The sequence below is a fragment of the Lagopus muta genome, chromosome 1 (genome assembly GCF_023343835.1).
Source record: "Lagopus muta isolate bLagMut1 chromosome 1, bLagMut1 primary, whole genome shotgun sequence".
Lineage (NCBI taxonomy): Eukaryota > Metazoa > Chordata > Aves > Galliformes > Phasianidae > Lagopus > Lagopus muta.
Genome location: NC_064433.1, coordinates 22,921,195 through 22,939,003, shown reverse-complemented (window position 1 = coordinate 22,939,003; position 17,809 = coordinate 22,921,195). Strand labels below are relative to the sequence as shown.

At 38.5% G+C, this 17,809-nt stretch overlaps 1 protein-coding gene across 3 annotated transcripts in view; it reads left to right on the top strand.

Moving 5' to 3' along the window:
- Positions 1–17,809, top strand: part of CPED1 (cadherin like and PC-esterase domain containing 1) — a 140,396-nt gene that overhangs the window by 34,146 nt on the left and 88,441 nt on the right. For all 3 annotated transcript variants that reach the window (XR_007379582.1, XM_048959060.1, XM_048959054.1), the window contains 2 exons: positions 10,093–10,249; positions 11,512–11,680. Coding sequence is in view for 2 of the 3 variants with exons in the window: in XM_048959060.1 (XP_048815017.1) it covers positions 10,093–10,249; positions 11,512–11,680 (326 nt within the window). In the remaining variant the exon portion in view is untranslated. The remainder of the gene's footprint in view (positions 1–10,092; positions 10,250–11,511; positions 11,681–17,809) is intronic.

Below are 17,809 nucleotides of genomic sequence, written 5' to 3'. Positions count from 1 at the left end.
TGATGTGGTAAATCGTCAAAACTGATCATAAAGCACATGCAGTATAATGAATATCTGTCCAGGCCCCACCAGAATTCTTTATAGTGAAATTCTATTACACCAAGTGAGTTTTAAAAATGTCTTCAGTGATGTATACTGCCTTGGGACTCTTGCACTGGAATGCGAATGAGAATGTATATATAAAAAAACAACTGATAGAGTGCTGGTTTTAGACAAACCTGAGAAGATTTCCAAAAATTTGAAAGGAGATAATTACCTATATAGTAACAGACTGCTTTTAAAAAACACTGGTTACTGTGTGGGGAAATGTCACTTGCAGAAGTTTTGTTATTTTACTGCCACAAAACCACAAACAGAAGAGGCACTCACCACACAGAGCTTTCCCTTTAAAATATGCATATTTTCACTGCTGTCCATAAACTGTGGCACAAGCCACTGTGTGTAAGTGGTATGTTAGACTGTTTGGTGTTCTCTCCTCTTTAGGGAAGGGCAATTTGTAAGCATTCTATTCCATATGTGTGCTGCTAGTTCTTTCCTGGCAGAAAAATCTAACCAATGCTGAAGTGCCTTTGAAACGAAGGTAGGTTTGTGAGTTCAGCAGCAGCTTCTTCCAGTCCTTCTCAGTCAGTAATAGAGCCTTCTTCTGGCCATCTGCTGAAGTACTGTCAGACTGAAGAAGGCTTGCTACTCATCTCTTAGTTATAATTTTTAAATAAAAGTTAAACTAAAATTAATTGCAGTGTTGTAAAGTAGAAAGAAAGTCATCTCTTGATAGAAATCTAGATATCTCCACATCAGCATGTGGCTTAGGGGCTGAGGTAATTTTTCACTGCAAGTATCATGCCAACTGAGAACCAGGGGGAGGGGATCCAGGACACCCAGTAGAGGTGGACAGAGAAACCTGTGTCTTTCTGGACCAGCAGCTGGAGGCTCAGGTGGGTATCCTATGGAATCCTAGATGGCAGTGGCTATCTGTGTTTGGAGAACTAAATCTAACACTTGGTATCTAAGCTCCCCAAATTGACAGAAGTAAAGTTTAGAGTCAGCACTTTACAAGAGAATATTTAGTTCCAGCATAATTTAGGATTAGCTGAATAGCTTTGCACTGACTGTATAGTCTGCACTGATATCCATGGATGGAAATAGGAGTATGGACTCTGGCAGAGAGAGATTCATCTTTGAATAGAACAGACCTCAAGGTGTAAGTGTCTTAATTCAGAGACAAATCCTGTTTGGTATAAATGTAGGTGTGATATCTAACTTACTGTATCTAACTTACCTACAGATGGTGAAATTAGAACTAAATCATTTGATTTCAGTGTAGCAGTTAAGGGTACAAAAAGGCAAAAATTTAAGTAAATATCTATGTAGAACCAGATAATACCAATTCCCTTCCATTTGTGTGCTATTCTTTTTTTTTTTTTTGACATCCTCTGCAACACTTTTCTTCCCAACAACAGCAAATCTGCCAGTTAATGAGATTTGTTTAATCCTCAATTCTGAAATTATCTGGGGAAAGAACAGTTTTTGTCAATATTTCCTCCACGTAAGGGTTTGTTTCCTTTCAAATCAGTCACTTATTTTCATCCTTTGAGTCAACAGGACTTCTCTGCAATTCCTGTTGAAAAGGATCATTGGTTTGTTATCACTGTGTGCCCTTTGGTCATCTCCCCAAGGAGTCGACCAATTTCCTATAAAAGTGAAAATACAAAGTTGCTGTAAGAATTAAGTGATCTTATTAAGGACGCACTAAATCATAGAAAAGAATAGGGGACAGCAAGGAAGAGAGATTGGATGGGGCCCTGGGCAGCCTGGTCTAGCATTAAATAGGGAGGTTGGTGGCCCTGCATGTGGCAGGGGGATTGGAGATTCATGATCCTTGAGATCCCTTCCAACCCTGGCCATTCTGTGATTCTGTGATTCTGTGAATGTACTGTGACTATGACACCACTGATACTGATAAGCAGTGGGCACTAGAGTAAAGGTTATTGCTCTAAATATGTTATTCTATCTGATGATATTCCTAGACTATTTTTTTTTATTTATTGTGTAACTCATTCTGCTAAGCTTTGTGTTTAAGAGAGTATGAACCTCCCCATATTTCCCTATATCAGCTTGGCTGCTGTAAAGGAAAAGAATTACAGAAAATATCAGGTCAGTACTTTTTCTTTCCTTCTTCTCTTTAATGGAAAATCTTTTCATCAGTCTGAAAATTCAAATTTGTTCTAAGCATCTGAGAAAAAAAATTATGGACACAGGGAAGTCAGATCGAAGGAAGATTAGTTTAGAGGAGAAACTGGGATGTTTATGGTTAAATAGGATTGAAAAAGAGAAGAAGATGAAAGCAGTTGCTGAATGATGGACACATGGCAGTGATTTTTTGATGTGGTATAAGAGTGGTAATGGATCCTAAAATTCAACACAGAAGGGACTAATAAAGGCTTGCTGCTCAGACTGAGAAGATTGGTTTCACTATTGCTTATACGGTGCATTTGGTTCAGTTTTTAGTCACATGCCTGATGTCTGTTTATGAGGAAGTTCTGGCATGGCTACTGAATGACCAAGGAAGTTCTCCTGGCATTTATTTCTTAGGTCAGAAAAAGATGCATCTGTTTCAGAGATCCATGAGTAAAGTTTTCCTGCAAATACCTGTGAGATTTGAGGCTATTGAGGGATTTCACTTTTTCAGACTCGATGCCTCACCTCACATGGGGGTGGAACTGGGATTGGATGCCTCCTGGAATTACTGAGAGATGGGAAGGACTGAGATCCGCAATGTGAACAGAAACCCAATGGCCCACCCTCAGTTTAGGGTACAGCTAAGACATCTTGATGTAAGCACAACAAATACTGTCTTTGACAGGTTTTGCCTACAAAGCAGTGGGAATGTTTTCCTGTTTCTGTAGTGAGCCAGACTAGTCTGTCTTTCCACATAAGCACGTCTTGCTTCACCTCATCCAGGGCCCCGCCTGTGCCATGCATAACTCTTTTCTCTACCCATCCAGACCACTGATTCTTTTTGAAGCAATACTTTTTCTGCATGTCTCCCTTCTGGGTTTCTTTTTATTAGTGTCACTAGTGCAGAGATTTTATGAGTGCCTGTGAGCCTTGCATGCTCCCTTGATCACCTTCAGGGCTGGTCAACATTTTTAATCACATAGGAGGTTTGTGGATAGACATGACCCTAATGAAATTGGGTGGGAGGAGAGCCAAGACAGTCCAGCTGTGTGACTGTGCTTTCACTATGTGACATGTTTACTGCCTGGTGCTCACTGAGGAGCACCTCAGCTTCCCTCCTCCCTGCCTGGCCAATCAGCCCTGCTTGTCCCCGGTGTCCCTGAGTGACTCTGGCTATGAAGATAAGATGAGTGGAGAAAGCAACAGGAGAGGAAAGCCTTAAAACCCATCACAGTCCTTTATTGCCATCCCCATCATTAGCCAACATCTAGAAACACACATTGGCAGGGCTGTTTACTTGCTTTTATTTTCTACACTTTGCCTTGGATGGTGTTGCCATCTGATATAATTAATGAGATAGAAAGCTATAGCACCTTTCCCCTTCCTCTGCCACTATCCTGGGGCCCTTGGAAGCTGATAAAAAATGCTGTCCAGCTGCAGTGAGCCTTTGGTGCTCTGCTTGCAGCTGCTGCAGTTGGCTGTCACCCCTTTGGGTGCTTGCCTTTGGGTCCAGAAAGCCCCACTTAGCCTTCAATCATATATCTTCTACTGTGTTATCAGAATCACAGCCCTAATCACATACCAATCAGCCAGCACATTCACTGAGATACTTTTTATGGTTTTACAACTTATCCATAAACTTATGTTCTGGTATGAAGGCTGCACATAGGAGAAACACTTTTGGAAAATATTGGAAAATCCTTATCTTTTAACTGTGAGGATGCGTTAGAAATGAAGAAGCAAATGTATTTTATGTGTACTCTGCCAAAATAGAGAAGCAATGAACATAATAAATGATTAATCTGAACTGAAGCTGTGTTTGCTGATGTTTTTAGAGGCAAAAATAAACAAGTACTTTGAAATGCTGTGTTATCATTTGGTTTTCTTTTTAACTCTGAAACTTCACAGGCGCTTTTAGCACAGATTTCAGTGCATTTCAACCCACAGTGTAGATTTTCTTTCCATCAAGACCTGCTTTCTTATACTGTTTTTTTTCCTACTGTAAGTGCATTTTAGATAGCCATTGCTTAAATTTCCAGAAATTACTAATAATTTGAAGTTTCAAGGCCAGTAGAATAAATAGACGATAGAGAGTGAGATACTGAACCTACAGAAATGTGTCCATCTCAAATGAAGCTTGTAACACATCAAAGTCATCACAAGGGTGTTAAGTATCAAGCAAGAAATCACATTTCTGTGAAAACAATAAAGATTTTGCCAGCACTTCACTGGGGCCAGGACTACTCCTAGCTTCCTTCAAGTGTTCAGTGCCTGCTTTGAGGCACTCCTTTCAAAGTGCACCAGTTGTGAATCCCTAAGTGTTAAAGGCTCACTTTCTTTGACAACCTCAAGGCATCATGTGTGAGCCCTAGGAAAGTACTAATCTTTGTTTCAGAGTCTTTTCATCAGATAGGTCAAATGGATAACAGAAGGCAATTAAATGGAATGGATCTGCTTTCTGTGACAAGCCTGCAATGACCTCGTCATGTAGAAGCAGTAGTTCTTCTAAAATCGTCAATTCTCTGAAATCAGCACTGAAAAAAAAAATAAAAATGCACTTCTAATGGTCATTGCTTTCATGGTTACACAGATTAGAGCAGGTTACTACACATGGCTTAGCAAAGAGTATACAGTGGGCTTTGATTAAAATGCCCTACCTGTGCATATGCTCAGGAGTCTGCCTAAGACTGAATGCTTTTTAAGCATCTCCTGATGCAAAGTTTTTGCAGCTGTTTAACACACCTTAGCAACCTATAAAGCTTGGAAAAGAGCCCAGCTTTAAATATCAGAAAGGGAACAGTTTGTAGCAATGCCTTTGCCCACTCTTTGATCTCCAGCAGCCCACGCCAGTCAGACAGATGGATGATTGCAGCACAAAAAGCAATATGAAGTCATTCTTACCCACTGAGAAGTCATGTCAGAGAGCAAAGCTGAGAGGCAAGCAGAAATGACCTGTTATCGATCCTTTCTGAATATTGTGGCGTATCAAAAAAAAAAAAAAAAAAAAAAGCTGAAAATAACAGGGGTGACTATTATTACTTCTTCTTTTCCTGTGTCAGAAAATTCAAGATCCTGTTAGAAACAGATTGCCATTATGAAAACTGAGGAGTGTGTTCAGAAGATTTCAGATGGAAAGTCTTCCATATGCATCCAGGAGTAGTGTCCTTTTGTGTTCTAAAGTTGTGATGTTTTTCCTGATTAAAAGGAATTTGGATGAAAAATTGGATGAAAATTGGATGAAGACTGCAAATATTAATGTGCAGAGCTTACAATGTCCTTTATGAAATAAATTAATGATTTGATGATGTTCTCAGAACAAAGCACAGCACTTTCTACGTGCTTCATCCCACCTATAGCCATGCGCTTCATTACACAACCATGGACTTTCAAGGTCACTCAACTGATCTTGAAATGTTTCTAAAAGATCTGACAGTTGATGGGCACTTTAGAAACAAAATGACCTTTTTTTTCCCACAGAGACAATGATTTTTGCTGTTTTTTTTTTTCTTCTTTTTCTTCTTATTTTTTTTTCCTGAGTGTATAAAATATAGCCTCTTTGATCTTGAGCAAACTAAAAAATTTAACAAAGAAAACCATATCATAACCCTTCTCGTAACATCAAAGAATTATATAAAAGGACGGATAAAGAGCAGGGCACATTCTTGTTCATCCCACTTTCTTTTTCTTTCAGTTGAGGGATGGTCACTAAGTTAAACCAGAGAACTTGTAGTTCAGCCACTGGGATCTTCTGCTGTTGAATCCATTACATTTGCAGATCACCACACGTCCAGACTGACCTATGCATTCCATCTGCCATCTCTGTGCATGGCCGTTTACCAGGTCAGGTAAACAATGACCTGGTTGGGTGCCAGGAGGTCTTGATTTGTCCAAAAGTACTTTTAGCCTTTGGTAAACCTTTTGCTCATCCACATGCTGTAACTCTTAAATCAGCTATTCTTTATTGCACATGGGTTGAATCTCATGTTACACTCCAGAAATCTGAGCCAAAGACAAGTGAATAACTTGGGAGCCAGAAATGGGGGAGAGGGAGCAAGAAATCATAGCTGTGTAAACTGTTTGAAAGGCCTCATTAGATACAAACGTAGTTGCTGTCACTGTCATCTGATCTGCTTTTTCTGGTACTTTGAGAGATTGCGGGTGACAGAACAAAATCCACCACCAGTTCATCTAACAAAAGGGCACTTAATTTTTTTGATCTAGAGGTGTTGACTTGCTTTGGTGGTTCTTATACCTCTTGTTCACATATGCTGCCCAGATGTTTTCCAACTCAGATCTATGTTTTACCCATTGCTGTGGTTAGAGGGCTAATGTGTGAATTCAGCTAAGAATTTGTAGTGGCTTCTTTACCCATTGAAATGAACAGAGAACACTCTGGGTAGACCGAGAAGAGACTTTTAGGGTTAAGATTTGTTAAATGGTACTGTTTGGCAATGTCTTCAGTGGAACTATTTCAGAGATATCAGGATAAAAGCCTTCTTCAAGCCAGAATTCCAATGATTTATATTTTTTTTTTTTCAAAGTGAAAGTGGGTGTCTGATTTTAAGTCCTTTGCCTTATATTAGATCATCAGAAATGGCAGCAGCAAAATGTACTTTTGGCACTTGAGTTTTCTTCTTCTTTTGATCTTAAAAGCCTGTGATTTTAGGAAAGGAAAGTAATCTGGACAGGAGACTACAATGTTGGGACTCAAGTAATTTCTAACTTGGTTTCCCAAGCTGGCTGACACAACTGCTGAGCCTCTCTCATTTCTACTATAAAATGTTGTTGTTAAAAACGCTGGTTATTTACAATCCTTGAAAGGACTGGTTAATTAACAACAGCTTGTTGAGTGATTTCAAGATGGAAAAATATGTCAATTACCACAAATAGTAAAGGCATTGCAGGCTAATTTTCATTGATGATAATGTTGATTAACAAATTCACAACTCCAACAAACACTGTTATTGCTTCTCAGCAGTAGCAAGAGTAATAAGAGTTGCCATGAGAACTGATGCATCTGAGTGTTCACTGCTACTGATGACTTTTTATTATTAGGATAATGATATTCATTGGTTTCTAGAAGATATACCAAATTAAGGAGCTGTCACTCCCTCATTATCTCTGCCTGGTGGTATGCTATCATCTATCTCAAGGAGCAAGTGCCTCATGAGATTCTCACTTCCCTTTCTTCTTCTTCCAGCCCCTTTGTAATGAGCTTCCTCCCAGGTGGGTGCTAACGGAAACCCAATAGGCATGCTTAAGGCACCATACAAACAGGATGGTCTGCAGAATGCTGAATAATATAGGAGCATTGTCCCATTTTTAGATCTCAATAATAACCTATGTTCTGAAGTTCCTTAACCTTCTCTTTTTTGAGAAATGGCAGGATTCCACTTTTTGTCTTATGTCAAGGCATTTTACGGTGATTTATGGCAAACCTAAGGAGCTTCTCCCCGGTGGTTATGATAATTCTAGGACACTTGTTTCATTCGTCTTTATCCATTTTTATTATGAACTGCTACAGTAAAAGCTTCACTGGGTAGTAAAAAATAAATTAATGTCAAAATAATTTGCCAATTTCCGTTAACAGCTAAAATTCTGATTTTAAAGGGATAAATTTAAACCGGGTAAAGTGAAAGCCTCATCTCATTATTTTTGAACTCTGCTTTGTGAGTTAATACTTGTTACTTGTTTCCTTAGCAACACAATTAAAACAATAATTTAAAAAGGAAAAGATTTTCTTTTCTCTTGAGCAACTGAACAAGTAACAAGCTGAACAGCCCTTCTCTGCTGCCCTGTTCTTATCTGTGAAATATTGGCTTTCTTTTAAAAAAGAAAACTGCATTTCAAAAATCATGCTCTCTCAACATCACTGTCATCGTAACTAAAAAAAAAATGCTGAAAAATGTACATCTTTGGCAAAATTTGGTTTCCAGATAATTTGGTGAGAGATTGTTCTTTCTATGGCTCTGTTAATTTTGTTACACAGCTATGGCTTCATCTGAGTCTGCTATAGGTAGCTTGGTCTCATACACGGTTCTGCCTCCTTTCAGCTGCAGGCTCTAGCTGTCTCAGTAGAACAATATGTCTTTCTCTTTTCTGCAGTATTGATAAGGAATATTTGGATGGCTCTGACAGACTTGACTGGATTTTGTGTTCCTTTGTTACTGTTGCGGTCAATAGACCCCTGTTGCTGATCGGAGGCACGTAAGATTTGCATTCTGGAGTCTATTCTGGATTGTTTCTGATGGATGTACTGCAGGACCATGACATAGGGGATCAGGGCATGGCTCCTAGAGGAGCTGCCTTTGCCAATGTGAGGAAACATCAGAAAAGGATCTTTGAAGCCAGCCATGCATTGTGGAAGACGTGTACTTGTTTTTATAGTTCTAGTTTTGGCTGAACAGCAAAACTGTATGATGAAAATGTGGGAGTTATTTGCCCTTGCAAATAAATAACTGAAAATTACTGTGGTGGAACATCATAGTCTCTTTACAGGGTAGAAATTGCCATAGTGAAATGCTGTTATTTCTGCACAGAATGGGCATGGAAAGCAAAAGCACTTGGTTAGCTGATTTCTTTCCCTGTGCATGTTTAGAAGCAAGTCTGCTAAATAAATCACTTAATGGGAATTTGCTGGCTCATTCCTCACAGGCAAGTAGGCAGACAGTAGCCTGTTTTATCTATGCACCATCAGCAGACAGGTAGGCACTTACAAAGTCCAGATCAGTTATAATGCATAGCGCAACACAAAGATGTTGATGAGAATATAATCTGAACATGAGGTGCTATATTAATAAGTGCCTGTTTTTTATTAGTGAAGCCTTTACCCCTGCTAAATGGTGCATGTAAGGCAAAGGACAAGATTAATTTTAGATCCACTTGAGGTTGGAAGGCTGAATGGAGCTGATCTGATGAACAGCTGATGAACATAAACAATCAATATGACATTTTAACAGGAACTGCATGAAAAAAAAATAATCCTTTTCCTTGAATGGCTGCTCACAGCTCATCATCAGGAATACAAGTTCATTTTTTCTTTCCATTTCATATGCACTGGAGAGTGTGCACATTAAGAGAGAAGCCATACCAATATCTTCACAGCATTAGCACAATACTGTGTGTCATTAAAAAGATAAATGATGAGGTTTGGGAATATTGTGTATAGCTTGACTTTTCCCTGACTATTACTTAAGAGTATGAAATATCTAAAAGTGATGTGAGTTAGTGGTTATGGAAACTACCCAGCATGAAATTACGACATAAAAGCCCTGTGCCTTTTTATAAGCACATCCACTGACATCACATCACAATATTTTGATTACTATTAGTATTCACATGCCTCTGTAATCTTGAGGGCTCCAGTATGTCAGTCCTGCTCCATTGCATTCAGCTGGAGAACAAAGCCTGCCATAGATCTCAGGAACCACAAAAGGTAGCCCTGGCTGTCAGCATGGAAACATAGGTACATTGTTGTCTCCTGAGCTGCCTGATCATTGGGGCAAAGTCTCTTGGTTCTCAAACAAATATATTTCTCATTCAAATTAGTTGCAGTTGTGGGAAGTAGACAGTAGTCTGTGGGAGAAATGCAGGTTTTGGTCTTCTATATTTAGAAATAAAGAATGTGTATTTAGAAGGAAAAGGAAGGGTATGGGTTGTTTTTGTATGCAGCACTCATGCATTCATATAAAAGGACAGCAGCTAAGCTAAGCTAATGAGCTTGCCCCTGGAAGGAGGTGCTTTGTGGATGCAAAGCTCTCTGCTAGAAGTTCCAAAAAGGACATGGTCTAAGCATTTGTTATTGTGTATTTTCTACCTGTTGTTTGTTACACACTTTTTTCCCTAACAGCAGGAGATGACCAGCATTTTCAGTGGCCTGCTGCCTTTCCTTCTCATTCCCTTTGTAATTTTCAGACATGCAGCTCTCAATTGCCACCCCAGAGTGTTCCAGTTGGCACGGGCAGTCAGGGGACAACACTGCAAGCAACATCACCCACGGCGGCAAAAACAATGTCAAGAAACACATCGCCCATCTGCAGTACTTATGGAGCCAAACCAATGGAGCACAGCTGTAAGCTAATGATACCTTACCCCCAGAAATAATATGTGTTTCATAATGCATTTTGCTGGGAGTCAGGGACACAGAATGGAGAGAGAATGGAGACCACAGCAGATGGAGCACTTAGATGTGTTCTATTTTTTATACTTGCATGTTTGTTCCTGCATTAGCCAGTCTTATACGTGCTTTGTGTATGAACAACTAAGCCTTTATATTGGTAGCCCTTAGACTCCTAGATAAATAAATATAGATCCAGAGTCACCTCTGAATATTTAGGTCCCATGGTGGCAGAACTGTTTCCTGTTCCGTCCCTTTCTGATCCCTATTCCAGGCACACACAGACAGTCTTTTGCACAGAGGCTTTCCATTAAATGAAGAACTAAAACATATTTTAGAACTGGCTTTCCAAATGTAATTTCCTGTATTCCAGGACCACACAGATTTTGTGGTCAGTGGTTCTACTGTTTTGTGGGGGGGGGAGAAAAATGCCTGTTTAACATAGATATTATTAGAATATCTTCGATAAGTGGAAAATCTAAGGCCTGAAGAAGCTGATTTTTTTTATTATTTATTTATTTATTTATTTTGTGTGTGTGTGTGTGCAGACTATGGGAGTCACAGGCTGGTAGAACCACATCACTTCCTAGACAAAGATATCTTGCATAAATATTTTATGAGTAGCTGCTTAATTATGGGTTGTTATTGTCTCCAATAATATTTGGAATCATAATTCATGTATTTGCCTAGTACAAGCATGCAGTACCACATGTTTGTGGCCTTATATTATACTGAGGAATGTGCTTATGATAGTATAGTCTTTCCATTCTTTTTGTTTTTCTGAATTCACTGCTAATCAGTGTTAAATTTGCTACCCTGATTGTGCGCTTCTGTAATTTAAACTGCTTACGTTTCTTTAATGTTTTTACCTTCACTCCAAATCTCCTGGCTTAGTAACATCTTCTTTTCCAACACTCACAACATGCCCACAATGCATTTACCAATAAGTTCTCTCAACCATAACTCTCTTCTACCATAGTTACCTTCTGTGTTTGCAAATTATGATTACAAATACTGAAGGCAACAAAAAAGACTTGACATAAAGTTTGGTTCCAGCCTTGTTTTCATCTACTGCGTTATCTACCTTGGGGAAAAAAAAGAAAAAAAACAACCATAAATTATTGTCTCCATTACTTTCACTATTCAAATGCTTATTTTCCTGCTAAATGAAATGCAGATGTGCTTTATTAATTCTCAATATTCTTACTGCTTCCCAGGAGTCAAGTCTCAGCTTCATCAGACCACAAGGATATCCTTAAAGCTCAAGACCTTTCTGTCATCATAAAAGCATACGTGCTAGTTACATCCTTAACACCTTTGAGGGCCTTTCTTCATTCAGCTGCTACTGTCTGGCATCCACCCAAGAAGAAGCACTTTTCTGTAAAGGTAAAATGTTTTGTTTCCTAGTTTTTGGTTTTTTACAGACAAAGTAGAGACAGAAAACCAGGTAATGTTTATTTTCTCTTTTCCCTCTTTTTTACTTGCAATCATGAGCTGACAGTGATGGTTCTTATCAAGTACTGATTTCATATCTCAGAAAAAGTGGGGCTTCGTTCATGAAGGAGAGAAAATCTGGCCTGTGCAATGGGGGCTATGAAGGGCCCTGGGATTTGCTTGTTACAAAGCCAGTTTTTGCTGTTGAAACTTCACAGCAGTTGCACAGTTGGAGTTTTCTCTAAAGCTCAGCTTCAGAATGCCCTGATGCAGTAACATCTTTTGCCTGGATACTGACAGTGTTGTAAAAAAACAAAAGTAAATATTTAAATTATTTGTTTAGATTTCTTTTTTAGGTGCAGTAAAATAGAATGGATGAGTGTCAGGGCACATCCAAATAAGGAGAAGGAAGTATTCTGTGGAGAAAGTGGCTTCTCGTGGTCTGTAGGTTTTATAAGAAAGATGTATCCTACGTGCTTTAACTCTGGCCATCCCCAAGTGCCTGGAGAGACCCCTCTCTCTTCATGTCTAGTTTCCTCAGCAGTTGTATGGATACCGAACGTATCTTTTCATTCCTTTGCTCTTTCAGCAAGGAACTGTCCTTCCACACACAGCACTTTTTGAAGGAACTATAGGTTTGCAGCTGCTCCTTTTTGAAGGAAAAAGATCACAAAGTAGCAATGATTTCTAGAGGTGACATAACTCCTTCAACAGCCCCCTGAGGATGGGTGTACTTTGCTCATATAACACACTCAGGACAGGAGCAGGTCTTGTCTTTGAATCAGTGTGAACATTGTGGCATCACTGCCAGGACTCTCGATGATGCTAATAATTTGGTATGCTCTATAATTTTAGCTCTGTGAAAGTTAAATGCCTACTCTAAGCTCATGATCTAATTCTAGTTATTGAAGAAGCAGACAATTCTAGGGTACAGAACATCTCAGTTTAGACACTACTTTTGGAATGAGGTAGGTTTCCTTCTAGAAATATCTGTTGCTTTCCACAGGCTACGACTATCATAGGGAACAAGGCAAATTCTAGATGGCAAAAATTAGATGAGACAAACCTACTTACCTCTCTTTCCCTCTTCAGAACCCCACTGAAATATATTATTTTACATTTCCTTTCTGTACATTTAAAAAGACTAGTGGACACCCACTTTCAACCCCTGGAAGTTTGGTTTTGTGTACTAAAATACCAAGGTGTTCAGTATCTGAAGTAGACAGTACTTTGAAGGTTATTAGTCATTAATGGCTCTGATATGGCTCTGTAAAATAATTCCAACTGAGGGAAGTCTGCTGAAAGGGGTGCCAGTCATCATTTACAGAATACTTTGCAGCTGAAGAAGCAATAAAAAAGACAGATAGAAGCAGCAGCACGTCTGCAGTATTCCTGTCTGGTTACTACTTCTGTGGTGTTACATCTTCCACAGCTTTAGGCAGACTTGTCAAAATGGCAAGAAATACACAAAAAGTAGGCACCACAGAAAGCACATTTGTAGTGATGAAGAATTTCAAATACAAATCAACAAAACAATGGAACGCATGTCTATAAGACTGCCTTTCCAATAAGCAGTGCACACTGTATAGCCTGGGAGGAGCCAGGGAGATTCACTCAGCAGCCAGAAGCTCCACTGGGAAATCAGAGAGGCTACTGTGCTTGGTGCACAGGCATCAGGCAGGAGTCATTAGAAAGGATGGCATCAGTCAGGAAAGAGACTTTGGGAAAATTCTCTTTCAATTAATTCAGTCGTAGATCAACTTTGAGATGAAATTACATCAAGTTTCTAGGAAACTCTATGGAGTCATCACTTGTTGCCAGAGAGATATACAGTGCCAGCATCACGATTTCCTCTTCCAGACTTTGCAGTGGAGCTATGTGTGTTTGTACAACTAATCTGGTTCAGCATGCTTCTATAAGCATTATGTTTTTGCCAGCTCTAGTGTGTAGGAGAGGAAGTTGTTACATTGTGAAGATCTAGCATGTCAGTAGTTGACAAAAACAGAAATGATGTCTAAGATCTGTTCTTCCACTGATGGACAGAATACCCATTGATGTCACTGGGAACTGATTGTGCCTATAGAGGAGAGTTGGGTCTGGAATAAAATTGTTACTGTGTGATGTGTTCTTTTCTCAAGAGTAGCTGATTGAACTCATCTTTTAAAATGAATAGTTTTAATCTGCTGTATTGTATCATAGATGTATCGCTTTCAATAATGTTGCACAATAATTTGGAGATTTGCATAGTGTATATAAGCATCTGTTTAGCAAATTTTCTTGCGCCAGTGTAATTAAACCATTACTGATAAAAAATTGATTCACAACTTTGGCTGAATTCCAACTTTACCACCACAAACTAACACAAGGGTGCATCTTTATTACTGCAGACTCAGTATCTTGAGTTTAAAATTTGATCTTCTGTGCAAAACAACCCTTTATGGTTGCAAAAACTAACCAGAACGTCGTATATGTGAAAGAGATATTTTTCAAGTCTGGAGATGTGGTACCAAATGACAACAAATGGTTTACAGAAACTGCGTAAAGACAAAAAATAAGTTTAAATTAGTTAAATAACACTCTACTCTCCACTGTTAGTAGACTGTTGTAAATAATTTTTATGACTCAGATTTGCTTATCCTAATCAGAGTGATAAGTCTTTATAATGACTCCTAGAATAAGCATTGGCCAAATGGCAGTTCAGGAAGAGTTCAAGTTCATTTTACTCACCAGCTGCCGGGGCTTTTTTTGCGATTATGCAGATTTTAGAATCTCAGTTCAGAAAGGAAAAAAGTTAAAACTTGAATTGGCATGAAGATTTTGTGTGTGCTCAAGGGGTGGCAAAAGTACAACTCTAGATCTGGGTCCTGGTTGGGAAGATGCAGGAAATGCAGTGAAGAGAATGGCTTTCTGCCACACAAATGTTATGAGGCTCACATAATAGCCTTATTTCCATGAAGAAATTTGGAAACTCTTTATTTAGACCATCTGTGCTTTGAAAAAATAATAATAAAATGGAAGTTTTCTACTTTGCATATGGTACCAATTAAGGGAGGGATCTCTATGTGCAATAATTGCCTTCATATTAATCAAATACGCATGTGTATTAAACAAAAAGCTGACCTACGAATAATTTTCTGTTTTATAGAAGCTAGTGTGTAAGACATTCATTTATGATTAATTATCCCAAAGTTTAACACACAATATAAAGTACTTCCTTTGCTCAGCCGTTAGTTTTTCCCAATCTGGTTCCAGTTCATAACAAAGGATGCAGTTTTGCAGAATTCAGTAGTGCCACACTGTGCGTCAGCTGTGTTGTAGGCTGCCTTGAACGGCTCCCTTTCTGTCTCATTGTCCATTTGCTCATCAAAAACATGTGTCAGGTTCCTCCCGGACTTGAATTTGTTGACCATTTTATGAGCACAGCCCTAGATGACCTTAGCTAAGACTATGCTTATCACTTAAAAAGTGATTTTCAAGTTGCACAGTGAAGTAAACATACTAAACTGAAGCTGTTTCACAGAATCATAGAATCACAGAATGGGTTGGGTTGGAAGTGACCCCCCTGCCATGGGCATGTTTACCAACCAGATCTTACTGTGGTATGACACTATAACCAAAATTCTCTTTCTTGTATATTAGGTATTTGAAAAATTGAGTAAAGAAAAATAATTATCATACTTAACATACATGCAACTAAAACTGGACGCTCAACTATCCAAGAAATATGTCTTTTAATAGGACGTGGAAATCTGGTTTACAGCAGAATGCGGAAAATTAGGTTACAGTATTGCCCTCAAGTGGCCAATTTTGATACTACTTCACATATTTTATATGAAATAAAATGCAAGTGTTCATGCAGATAAAAATCAAAATGGTTAGAGACAGCAGAAACTTTCAGGACTTTTTTCCTTTGTTTTAATTTGGGATTACCCATTCTTGCCCTGTTACTTAGCAAGAGTAAATGCAACAGAAAATTACCATCAACTATTAATTAAATTGCAGGCTTATTTGGGAATAAAATTAAATTTGTGCATGAGGTGTTGTTAGAACTTAGCACATGTATTTCACTGTTCTTTCAAAAGGCCTAAGCAGAGAATCTTCCTGAGATACTGAGCATAGCAGTGGCTCTGATTTCTCTACTCAAATCATTTAGAACCCATTTAGTCTGTTTGGACTGGGGAAGATTAAAGGTTTGCTTAGACTGACATTCCTTTTCTGGCATAAAAGTTACTTGTATCTAGGCAGATTCTACCCATTTCTGATAAACTGCAAGTTAAGACACACTGAACTGAAAGTGGAATATGTCTGTGTTTAATAAACTCCAGTGGACTTATGTGTTATGCAGTTCTCTACCCTCTTCATTTTCTGTGTCAGGCATTTCACTCTGTAAGGCATTGTAGAAATACAGTCAGAATTCTTCCTGGAGTTCTTTCCTGCTTTTTTTGACATGAACATCACAGTTTCTCTACTAGGAGCTCTAGACCGATAGTTCTTTATAGCAAGTAGATATGTCATAAATAAGTCTTGACACTTTTATCCATGCCTTATCTCTCTGCTTTTCTTCTACACCATAGACCTTCTGGCTCTTCAGTCCAAGCAACGATATAAACATGCCTCTGTGTTTTTCCCAGAACTGTCTCTTTTATCCTGCTTCCTTTCTTCACTTGCCTTTCAGCATCTCCTATCTCAGTTGCTTCTCACAACAAACTGGGAAATGTCATTAGTAAATCATCTTTACTCTTTCCCTAAAAAAATTGATTGGACTGTGTTGGAAAACCATTCTAGTCCAGTCCCATTCAAAGGACCTAATTTAGTTGCTGTGGAAGCTAGTGAACAGCTTTTCACTGACACCAGTTATCTTTGGACTCAATCTTAAGAGCAAGGATCTTTAAGGTTTTCTCAGGTGATCTTTTCTCTGTTTTTCTTTCCACCGGCAAAGATCTAAAATAAGTCATACTGGAGCAAATACTGAAATTAATGGTGACTGTCCACTGAAACCTGATAAACAGAGAGACAAGGGTTATTTTGTTCAGAGCTATTACATGACCTTTCTTGACAGTAACATATGTAAAGAACAGAAAATATTCATAAATATATATATTTACTCATAAAACAGCTGAATAACATCCTGACTTCCCCCCTCACCAAGTGCCATGTAAGATGTACAGAGAATGGCATAACATAGCAATAAATCAGGAGTGAAATAAACAGAAATATCTAATGCTAACATTATCAACTTGTGATAAATGACTGCACTGTTTTCTCTGCAAAGTATTCTAGAACTACTGCTTTTGATTATAGGTACATTTTTCTCCCATTACCCGTACTGCAATTTTTTTTATATATTGCAGTCAGTGGTGAAGTTTGCCTTTGCTAGCAGGCAATACAGAAAATAGTTTCACTGCAAAATATTGCTTCTGTGTGGAACCAGTATATGAGTATATGAGCATATTCCACTTTAGATATCTAGATACATCCACACATACAGTCAAAGGCAATATTGTTTGTGTCTAAAAAAGTATTTCTGTATCTGATCAATTACTCATACCCCAGAGTATTTGGATTTGGTGAAGGAATATCACTAAATATGATCCATCAAGAATAATGAATACAGAAAGTGAACTGAAAGTACACTACTTATACTGAAGAAGTTAGAAGAGATTGATTGAATTAACTCAAGTGAAAGCGTCCTTGGTTATTTTCAAAGAGAGGTAAATGTATTAAGTCTTTTGAGAACCTGTAAATCCAACTGATCAGGAAGGCTGCAACAGCTCTGATGCTGTAGAGAAATTTGGAAAGAACACTGATATTTCAAAAAGACACGTCTTTTTGGAAACCAAAGGTCATGTTTTACTTCCCCAGAAGTAAACCTTACTTTCAACTATGATACCGATAACTTTACCTTTCATCTAGTTTTGAAGACTGCAAATAAGGACCATCAAGGTCACTTTAAAATGTATTCATGCAAACCCTATAGAATATGGTGCCTCAGATCTCGAAGTCCAAACCTCAGAATTGCTTTGAACTACTCAGTAGCTTCAGTGGCCTTTCATCTTCTATCTGCCTGCCTCCTGTGCATGT